This window comes from Myripristis murdjan, chromosome 9 (genome assembly GCF_902150065.1).
Source record: "Myripristis murdjan chromosome 9, fMyrMur1.1, whole genome shotgun sequence".
Lineage (NCBI taxonomy): Eukaryota > Metazoa > Chordata > Actinopteri > Holocentriformes > Holocentridae > Myripristis > Myripristis murdjan.
The window spans coordinates 23108906-23119063 of record NC_043988.1 but is presented as its reverse complement, the minus strand read 5'-3'; the positions used below and the strand labels follow the sequence as shown (position 1 = coordinate 23119063).

The 10158-nt window shown below is 41.3% G+C and overlaps 1 protein-coding gene across 1 annotated transcript; it reads right to left on the bottom strand.

Annotated features, from left to right (window-relative positions):
* Positions 1-2944: 2944 nt before the first annotated feature.
* Positions 2945-9979, bottom strand: rgs7bpa (regulator of G protein signaling 7 binding protein a). The gene is made up of 6 exons (XM_030060423.1): positions 9544-9979; positions 8372-8538; positions 5254-5384; positions 4377-4521; positions 4137-4207; positions 2945-3973 (listed from the first exon to the last, which is right to left on the bottom strand). Exons 1-6 carry the CDS (start codon positions 9685-9687, stop codon positions 3882-3884), a joined length of 750 nt encoding a protein of 249 aa, XP_029916283.1. The 5' UTR covers positions 9688-9979; the 3' UTR covers positions 2945-3881.
* Between the last annotated feature and the right edge of the window lie 179 nt (positions 9980-10158).

Genomic DNA, 10158 nt, shown 5'->3' with positions numbered 1-10158 from the left:
TTCAGAAAATGTCCTTTGCTTACTAAACCAGACATGGCTCAGCCTGCCAACCAAACCCCTGCTGACAATCTATTCCTGCCTCTGGCTCACTGCCTTTTCACTGAGCGCGTGCATGCATGGGTGTATGTGCGTGTGTGTGTGTGTGTGTGTGTGTGTGTGTGTGTGGGCATGTGAAATTGTGTGTGAGGACACCACCTACTTCATGTCCTCCCCATTACATCAAAACTCTTTTTGGTTGGCTAATGTGTGGCCCTAAATTTCAGCATGCTGTATACAAAGGCAGGTGTCTGGGGGGCAGATGCTACACCACCTGTCACACATGCCCACACTCTTGGAGGGGTGATATACACAAATTGGTATACAGGACTATTTTAGGTAAGAGATAGAATGTTTGGACATATACAAATAAGCAATCACTCCCCTGGAGCTCCGCCTCATTCCAAGAAACCAAAATAAATACACATTCTGCTGCTAGGCCTGTAAAAGCTTTTCTGTTTGAGAGCCTGTCTGTCTCTTATGCTATAGATTTACAAGATGTGGACAAAAGTATTGGGACACCTACACATTACACTTACAGGAGCTTTTATGACATCCCATTCTAAGTCCATAGGCATTAATATGGAGCTGGTCCCCCCTTTGCAGTTATAAACAGCTTCCACTCTTCTGGGAAGGCTTTTTACAAGATTTTGATGTGTGTCTGTGGGAATTTTTGCCCGTTCATCCAGATGAGCATTTGTGAGGTCAGACACTGATGTCGGACCAGAGGGCCTGGCTCGCAGTCTCCGTTTTAGTTCATCCAAAGGTGCTGGATGGGGTTGAGGTCAGGGCTCTGTGTGGCCCACTCAAGTTCTTCCACACCAAACTCACCCAGCCATGCCTTTATGGATCTTGCTTTGTGCACTGAGTCACAGTCATACTGGAACAGAAAAGGGCCTTCCCCAAACTGTTCCCACAAAGTTGGAAGAAGAGAATTGTCCAAAATATCTTTGTAAGCTGAAACATTAAGATTTCCTTTTACTGAACAAAGGGCCGAGGCCAACCTCAGAGAAAAAAGCCCATAGCATTATCCCTCCTCCACTAAACTTTACAGTTGGCACAATGCAGTCAGGCAGGCACCGACTGACTTGTTGCAACAGTGGCATCCTATTACATTACTCTTACAGTACCACACCCAAATTCAGTGAGCTCTTTAGAACAACAAATGTTTGTAAAGGCAGACTGCATGACTAGGCGCTTGATTTTATACACCTGTGGTGATAAGACTGAATGAAACACCTGAATTCAGTGATTAAGAGTTGTGTCCCAATACCTTTGTCCATATAGTGTGTGTATGTATAGATATATCAATAGATAGAATAGGTAGATGTATAGTCTAGATACATAGTTATCTATCCAGACTTAGATGGATAGAGTATCAAATACCTGGTACTTGGCCAGCTGTGCCTTCAGTCCTCCTTGTCATATAAGTCAAGGGATGCGGGACCATTCTTCAGGGGAGGAAAGATGTTTGAGGGATGATGGAGGTGGAAATCTGCATCCCAGAAATGTTGAATGCGGTCTATATTTGGTGTCTAGGAACACCATAGAAGATGTTTGACTCCATCCTAGGGCTTCTGACACTCTTGCGTTGGCTGCATTCATCTTGGAACACAGCAACATCATGAGGGAACAGGATTTGGCCCATAGGGATCACCCAGTCCTGTAAAATGGTTTCATCAATCTTGATTCAATCATTCAGCGCAAAAAGCCGAACCAACTTTTGATACTAATTGCCCAAAGGCAAGTGTGGCAGGTGTGGCTTCTCAGAGAAGTGCATATACCTTCCAAATCATGAAAGGAAGGAAGGAAGGAAGGAATCATGTTGCAACACCAAACTATGGGGAAAAGTTGGTTATGTGGTTACCTGATTTGAACTTTGTCCTATTCAATTTTTTCCTATCCTCATGTCCTATTTCAGATGCAGCCAAGTAAATGTACATCTCCTGACCTATACACCCCGCGATATCTAACAGGCTTGCAACGTCTTCTGGATCATAAAGCAGAGTGGTTTTGAAAGTCAAACATTGTTCACTATATGCACTTCACTTACAATGTATGCCCCAATTATACAGTGCAGTTTTGTTGTTGAGGACTTATGAGATGCAAACCTTGAAAGTCTTTGTTAAGTACACTCTTTGAAAACTTTGAACACAGCAAGCAGGAGCTTGTTTAGTCATCCTTCACTGATACAGAAATGCTTCCTGCCCCGCAATATAATGAGGTGACCAGCTGGATCCTGTCAGGGGGCCTGACTCCACTGACCTCCACAACCCTATACTCTCTCTCTCTCTCTCTCTCTCTCTCTCTCTCTCTGTCTCTCTCTCTCACTCTCTCTCTGTCTCTCTCTCTCTTTCTCTCTCTGTCTGCTATGAATAAGGGTTTAGATAGGCTGTTTTTTTTTCAGGAAAAGGATTTTTTTTTAAAGCAGTGTCAACAGAGCAAATGTGTAGTGGTGGAGGGAGATTGAACCCCCCCACCTCTTTCTCTCTCTCTTTCTCTCTCTCTCTCTCTCTTTCTCTCTCTCTCTCTTTCTCCTGTCAGCTTGGAATGAGAGCAGAGATGTTTATCCAAAAAAACAGCTAAGTAGTGAAAATGCTGTGAATCACTGGATGATTTTCAAACGTCTTCAGAGTTTCGACAGTTACTTTCCCATCTGCTACATATAGCTAATCATCTTTAAAAACATAATCAGTGACATAATTCTTTGGAATAACTCAGCTATTAATCTGATCTAATTACTGTCAGATCCCCACGCCCACGTGGAAACAGACAGAAGTCAATATCACGCACTGTCTCCACCCAGTGGAAAAAGTGTGGATTACATGCAAAACATACTAGAAAGAGGAGACTGGCCGATAGGTTTCAATAACAAAAGTTTTATTAACAATGTAAAATGACCTATAGCTTTTATCAGCTTTGACTACAGTACCTTCACCATGCCCTAAACATTGATCACTATCATTAATAAGCAACACCCATGCTGTCTGCCCTCTGTCTGCACTGATTGCCCCAGACAAAGGGAGACTCTCCCTGCTTATGCCAACCAACAGATCCTCAGCTAACCAACCCCGACTTTGAAAATAATTCAGAGCGCATTTGCGTAAAGAGTATGTGTATATACAAGTCTAATGTCTCAATTTATAGATAGATATTGTGTGCAAAGAAGTTTTCTTTTGAGTATTGTATCATATATTCCTTTCTGAAGCTGGAAAGTAAAAGTCTGGTACAGGTTTTTGGTTCATGGAAGACTAAATTAAGTACATTAAGAAGAAAGACAGCAAAAAAAAAAAGAAAGAAAAAAGAGACCATAATACACAACAGACTTACTCTGCACAGTCCTGTCATCTCAGCTCAGACAAAGTTGTAACTTTGTCTCTGCAAGTGTCATCCTTAAGTATTTAGATGGAGTCTATAAATAAATAATCTCATTATATCTGACAAAACAAACAAACAGTTAATTCCCTTTTTGTATTAGTCCTTATTTCATTCATTCAGCAATCAGTTTTGTGGAAGTAATCGAACATTGACATTATTTCAAATGGCCTCTCATTCTCATTTACACTGGACAAGCAAAGTATCTGACTTCATTTACCAAAAAGGGGAAATCTGTTTCAAAATATCTTAAAATATATGTTCATGACTATTGTTTTCAATACATTGCAATTACAATTCTTCTTTGTATTACAAAATAAAATTATAAAATGGGCAGCCTTTAAAAAAAAAGAGAGAAAGAGACAATTTATTTGAAAATGGCAGTAATAGATTGGTGGGAGACACAAGTGGTGAAGGACAGTGGGTAATGGTGTCTTTGTTGCTGCCTCCCACCCAGGAAGGCGGGGCCCTTAGCTGGTTACCAGGCAACAGAGCCCAAAGAACCGCCTCTTCCTCTGTCGGACCAGTGGGTAGGGAGTCAGGTTCAGCAAGCTGCTGTCATCTGGGCGCAAGAATACACAGAGACAAGCGTCAAGTCAGAGATGATTATTTTCTTATAAGGTTGTTTGTTTCAAATCAAATTAAATCCCTATGAGTTCATTAAAACAGCCCATATAAAAGAAAGTGTCATGGGTATGTGGGTTGATGGTTAGCTGAGGTCCTACCTTGGTTCTTCAGTGGTAAAGGCATCGTCTCCCTGAGTTTACTGAGAAGGTTCTTCATCTCTCTCATATCCCTGCCAAAACAAAAAGTATGGCTTTTATGCAATTAACATTTTAGCACCTGAACTGATTCAACAACAATGCACTATTAAAACTACTGGATGCGTTCCCAGTATGTGAAGTATTCTCAAGTATACACACACACACACACACACACACACACACATTCAACTCTTTACCCACTTTTCTATGTTTTCTATGTCGGTGGCCACCAGCCAGCAGAGCTGAGGACAGTCAGTGGGAGAAGAAGAAGTGTCCTCTAGGATTGGGATGTCTGAGCTCTCCTCTGCCTTACTGTCAATCCTTGGTGGCCCACAGGAGTCCTTACCTAAAGCAAATTTAATAAATAAATAAATAAATAAATAAAATAAATAAAATAAAATAAATTGTCCATATATGCATAAAACATTAGGGAATAGAAGTACACTTGTCACAGATTTTCAAGGACTGATAGGATCCCACAGGACTGATCTAAGATCACATTACTGTAAGCTTACAAAAGTCTTATTTCTGTAAGTATTGTGCTGTGAAAGACCCATCTATGGTGGTTAGGATTTACCTATTTCTCTCTCTCTTTTCCTTTCTTTCTGTCTTTATTTTCCATTTTAATTTTTTTTTTATTTTTAGTTTTTTTTGCAATGTATTTGGATGTTCCCATATTGTCAGTGGTTGTGTCGTTTGTATAGCACTTGAGAAAACAAAAAACAAATACAAAAACAGAAAACAACAAAAAAAGAGGTTTTAGATGATAATTTGCATAAAATACAGGGTAAGAAGCTGTCTATGAATATTTATGTCTATTCAAATCTGCAAATGTGTTGTGATTGCTTTCTGACAGGTTAGGCTGGTTGTTTCCTTTTAGTTAATGAATTAATGAACTGATCAATCACTCAGAGCACTTTACATTATAAAGGATGTAAAACAACAAACAGGAAAAGTAATAAAGCACACAATTACACTGGCACACTTACAGTAATACGCACACACACACAGACACAGACAAAACCACACTGCAGCGGAGTGAGTTAAAGCCTTGGCAGTGCTTTTCCGTGTACTGTACCTTTCCTATGGAGCTGCAGGGATCCCAGCAAACAGACAGATTTGAGCATCTCGGTGATGTACATCTCTAGACAGCACTGCAGCTGGATGAAGAGCCTACAGATTTCAGGGTGGATCTCCCCATCCTCTGGCCTGCAGCGGCACATCGTGGGAACACAGGGAGTTTACATGCCAGCTGTTCTTCGATGAAAATGTCCCACTCCACAGATACAGGCTAAGTTCTGGTTCTGCAGGGTTTTATTTGTCAGTGTGGAGGTGACCTCAAACGAATGTTCTCGGTTAAATGGTCTGATTTTGTCAAAACCACTCCAGAAAACAAGCAGTGTGCATTACAAACACTTGCGTATGTTCAGGAATGATAATGAATAATGAAAATTATGGCTAAACCATTTAATTTTTGCAGAGGATTTTCAAGTTTTAGCATGTGCATCATCCATGTGAGTTTACAAACCATTAATGTCCCAAGACATTCAACTTTAACAAATAAAAAAATCTGCTATGGTAATATTGCATGGTAATGTATAAATTTGTTTGTGTGGATTAAAACATTATCAATAATCATAGACAGTAACTAGAAATTCTTTACATGTCATAAAAATGGAAATGCTCTATTAAAGGGAAACTTTAAAAAAAAGAAAAGAGAAAAGAGGAGAAGCTATGGGGATTACATAAACTGATGAGTAAATCAGAGCAGTCTGATGCTTGAAGATTTGTCTCTGTTGCTTTATGTTGCCAACCGACTAGAGTAAAATATCCACTGAATGCATTTCACTTCATATAGGCTATTTTGCAAGCAGTGACTCCATGTCTGAGGCTGTTGAAGTGCCTGTAAATGCATAAATAAACAGTGCTCAGGAAGTTCAAATATCAAACCCCATTTGAATATTTTTTATTCACCTAGGTCTGATCTCTACCTTTTATGAAGCACTGCAGTAGCCTCACAGCCATATAAATCCTGGTGTTCAAGGGGAAACTAAAGCTGGTAATATTCAGTGGGTGTGATATCACAAGGGAAAATGACAGAGACGAAAGGCGAGAAACCTGCACCTGGTACAAATATTCCTCACACAAATCACGCTGTTGCGTTTTCCTCCTCCAACAGCAAGCTTTGCCTTCCCATCGCTGTTCTGTCACAGTGCTGCCTGTTACTGTTACTAAAGCACAGCTGTCATCAATGCCATTCTGCTTATCAGCTTTCGTCGGCACATTGGAGAGGCCCTGCATCACTCAACCGATTCAGACACACTGGTTTATTTGATTAAAGGGGAATGATCTGTGCTGCCTAATTCAAGCTCTGTGTCTAGTAGTGGAGACAGACTTGGAAATGGCCAGGAGAGCTTTTAGGGAAGAAGGTTTAGAGTATGTGGTGGCGATGATAATGACAATAATGTTGATGCTGTTATCACTGAAAACTTAGAGCTCTCTCTAAAGCTACCACACCAGCTCCATTTCTGTAGCAGCTGCAGGAAATTCAAGTGCAAGACAATAATGGGCAGTACTCATCTTAAAGACAGACTGGCATAATTGCATCTAATTGCATAATTACAAGCCATATACAGTATTGGGAATGCAATACTGTGGAGCACAGAGAGTCTGTACAATAAAATGTAGTGATTCTATGATTTAAATACAATGTTACTTAAGCCTGGTTATAAAATGCAACCGAGATGAGTTTGCCCCAGTTCAATGCGTCCTGTATGATTCATGCCCTGACATGACAAGAAACATGTGTGAGACATGTTTCCTCTCTAACTGCATGAGTCTGTGACCAGTCTGTCACGCATGTGTGGCTCAAAGTCCCATTACATGAGATGGGAGGATTTTTTCATGCATGTAACAGAAAAGGATACACATTCAAAAATAACTTAAAGGACACAGCGAGCAGCTAAATTATTAAATCAAGAAATAGGTTATGGAGAAAAGGCAGAGTGCAGCTTAGCACATTTACTGAGTCATGATTATAAAGGAAAATGTGTGAGAAAACAATGTATTGTAATGCTAATGGATATACACTCAATCACTCAGTAAGTGAGCAACAAACTGTGACCTGTATGTCACTTGATACTACTGATAGCTAGAGTAAACCTGATGTTGCTGTTGGTCTAATAGTGCTTTGCCTTTAGCTGTAAACAGTCATCAGATCCTTATCCCCTCTGTCTTCAATCTGTCTGATTGGTAATTAAAGAAAGTTTGGGGTGTCAAGTCAATTGACATCTTGGCCACACAGAGGGCCACCAGTTTCACTTTGCCCCTCTTGCTCTTGCACTAACATGGAGTAGATGTGGTGCACAGTGGCAACAATGGCCTTGTCTCTTGTATCATAGCTTTTTGCCAGCTACAATCTCAGGCTCATTACAATATATCACGGTAAGGTAATCTAACTTAACCTAGTCATCTGATTCAGTAAACAATTAAAAAAATTAAACATAAGGGTTTTGAAGATTTTTCATCGCTAAGGTATAATTTTCTTCTGTTAAAAGCAACAATTGACCTAACAAACTTAATGCTGTAAATGACCAAACACAAAGCATCCACTACCGAAAAGCAGGCTCCTTTCCAGATATTCAAATGACCATAGCAGAGGAAGAGACTTCCCTCCTCTGCCTGAAATACACACAAAACTACACACAAGCAGAGGAAAAAGTGCAAACGTCATTGCATGATCATTACACTCATGTTTTAGTTCTGGGAAGCAATCCACTCTTGATGCATTAACGTTTTAGGCTTGGCTAATGGTAGTGGTTCAGTAATGTTGGTCTCATTACTTCCTCTTAAACTTGTCTTGTTTATAGTTTGAAATAGCATAAGCTGATCACATTCTCTGTGTTCAAACTCTCTCCAAACGTCAAATTCACTAGTTGCAAGTTAAAGTAATCGACTACACAGTAAGATATTTAATAAATAAATGTTCCTAAAATGGAAATGCTGAAGTAAATCTTTAATATGCCTATCAGTTGATGTGTTTGTCTCTTGGCACAGCAGCTATACCTCAGAGAGCCACAGACTTGACCTTAGTTTGCCCATTTGGCCGCTTCGAGGTATTTTACACTTTCAGCACCATGGCTAGCGCCCAGCCTGGTGTAATTTCTAGTGGCTTGGACAGCGTCTTGGATACTCACCCCGATATCAAGGAGAGACTCTGATGTGCCGCTCTCGCCATTTCGCAGCCTTTAGTTCGGGTCTTGAGCATTTCGGCCCGTAAGGATGGACAGTCGACGGTGATTTCACCGATGGAAATGACCAGCTCACGGTACAGGGCCACAAGTGTATTGAATTCTTGGACGATCTGTGTTGCAATGAAATCATAAAAGTAGCCAGAATTGAGTTATCCTGAAATGTCCTTAACGTCAGACATAAGCAACAGTCAACTTTTACTTGAGACATTACTACGTTTCTTAGGTGAAAACTGTCCATTGCAGTAAATTATACTAGCCTAGATATTGGATATTGGACATATTCACATAAAAACGTGTCAGCCCAGAGCTGCAAGAGGAAAATGCTGAATGCTGATCTTCACCTTTTCATATTGGGGACAAATAATCTGCTGCTGCAGGTGCATGATGGCGTGCTTTAACTAAACTATTTTGTGAACTGCAGCGTTGCATGTGTCCTATATGCGCTCACAAATGCACATTGATCTCTGAGCGAAATATAGCCTATGATCACAAATCAACCATAACGCAAAAAAAGCACCGCCATTAGCCCACAGTCAGAGGGCATGGTGAATGAATCGATTTTTCATTGATGAGAGCCCATTATGCTAAGTTTGGTTGTTTGCACAGCTTCAAAGCTCGCAACTGGGACACAAATCTCGCTCATTTTGTGCAACTCCAGCATCTCCTCCTGTATGGGCTCTGAGGCTCAGTGACGTGCACTGATGTATGAAAGGGTGAAGTATACATATATGCTCCCATCTGTCAAAACAGAGGGCATCTGTGTCATCACACAAATCTCAGACATTTCATAGATAATTCTGGAAATTAGGCAATTTTAAGATCATCCCAAATCAGTACCAGCACCTTTCAACACTCCAAATGCAAATCATACAATCAATCTGCACGCCGAGGTGATTTGTTTGGCTTCCCTGCCAACAAAGCAATGCAAATGCATACAACGATTTTTAGGCTCTCACACGGGGTTATAAAGATAGCCTTTTTGCAGCTTTTAACAGCCCTCGCTTGTGCACCATGCACGGGATAGTCGATCATCCTAGAACAAAGAAAGGGTGGTAGAATAATAGAGCACTCCTAATCAGAGGCACCATGCAGGCATCGACGTGTCGCAAACCTACCATTCTGCAGTCGGCCACAGCGCGCTGGGCTTTGCGGGTGCTTTCGGTGCTCTCCCTCCTCTCTCGATAAGGAGGCTTGCCGATCTGGAAGATGTTCCCGGCAGATCTGGGGCGGTTTTTGCGCCCATTCGGTGCAGAACTCATGCATACACATCCACTAATAAAACAGCCCTAATACAGAACGGTTTTGTTTTGTGTGTTTCAACCCAAACTCCACCACCTCTGTCTTCCTGCCTTATCGCCCCGCACCTTATTATTCACCTTAGTCTCTCCTCCGTTTACGCTCAGTTCACCTTCGACAACTACAGACTGGGTTGAATCTCCGATTATTGTTATTGCTCTGTCTATCTCTCACGTCGCCCTCCTCTTTCTCTACTGTGGGAGAGGAAGCAAATCGTTTCGCAGACGACCCTCAGAGCGCAGGAGAAGTACCGGATGAGCGCCTGCGACTCCTCTCCGCATTGCCTTGACTGCGACGGGGCGCAAGTCACCTTCACTCCAGCAGCAGACGGTGTACGGTGAAGACTTTGCACCCAACCCAGAGTCCAGCTGGCTGAGGTGTCTTCTCTGACTTCTCTGTCAGAAGGAGACAATCACACTCACGGATAATCACCA

Excerpts from the sequence above, each read along its gene's own strand:
- rgs7bpa (XM_030060423.1), bottom strand. The coding sequence starts at position 9,687 with ATGAGTTCTGCACCGAATGGGCGCAAAAACCGCCCCAGATCTGCCGGG. Across the intron at positions 4,522-5,253 it reads CCTGCAGCTCCATAGGAAAG|GTAAGGACTCCTGTGGGCCA; the intron begins GTACAGTACACG and ends AATTTGCTTTAG. Across the intron at positions 4,208-4,376 it reads GACATAGAAAACATAGAAAA|GGATATGAGAGAGATGAAGA; the intron begins GTGGGTAAAGAG and ends TTGTTTTGGCAG.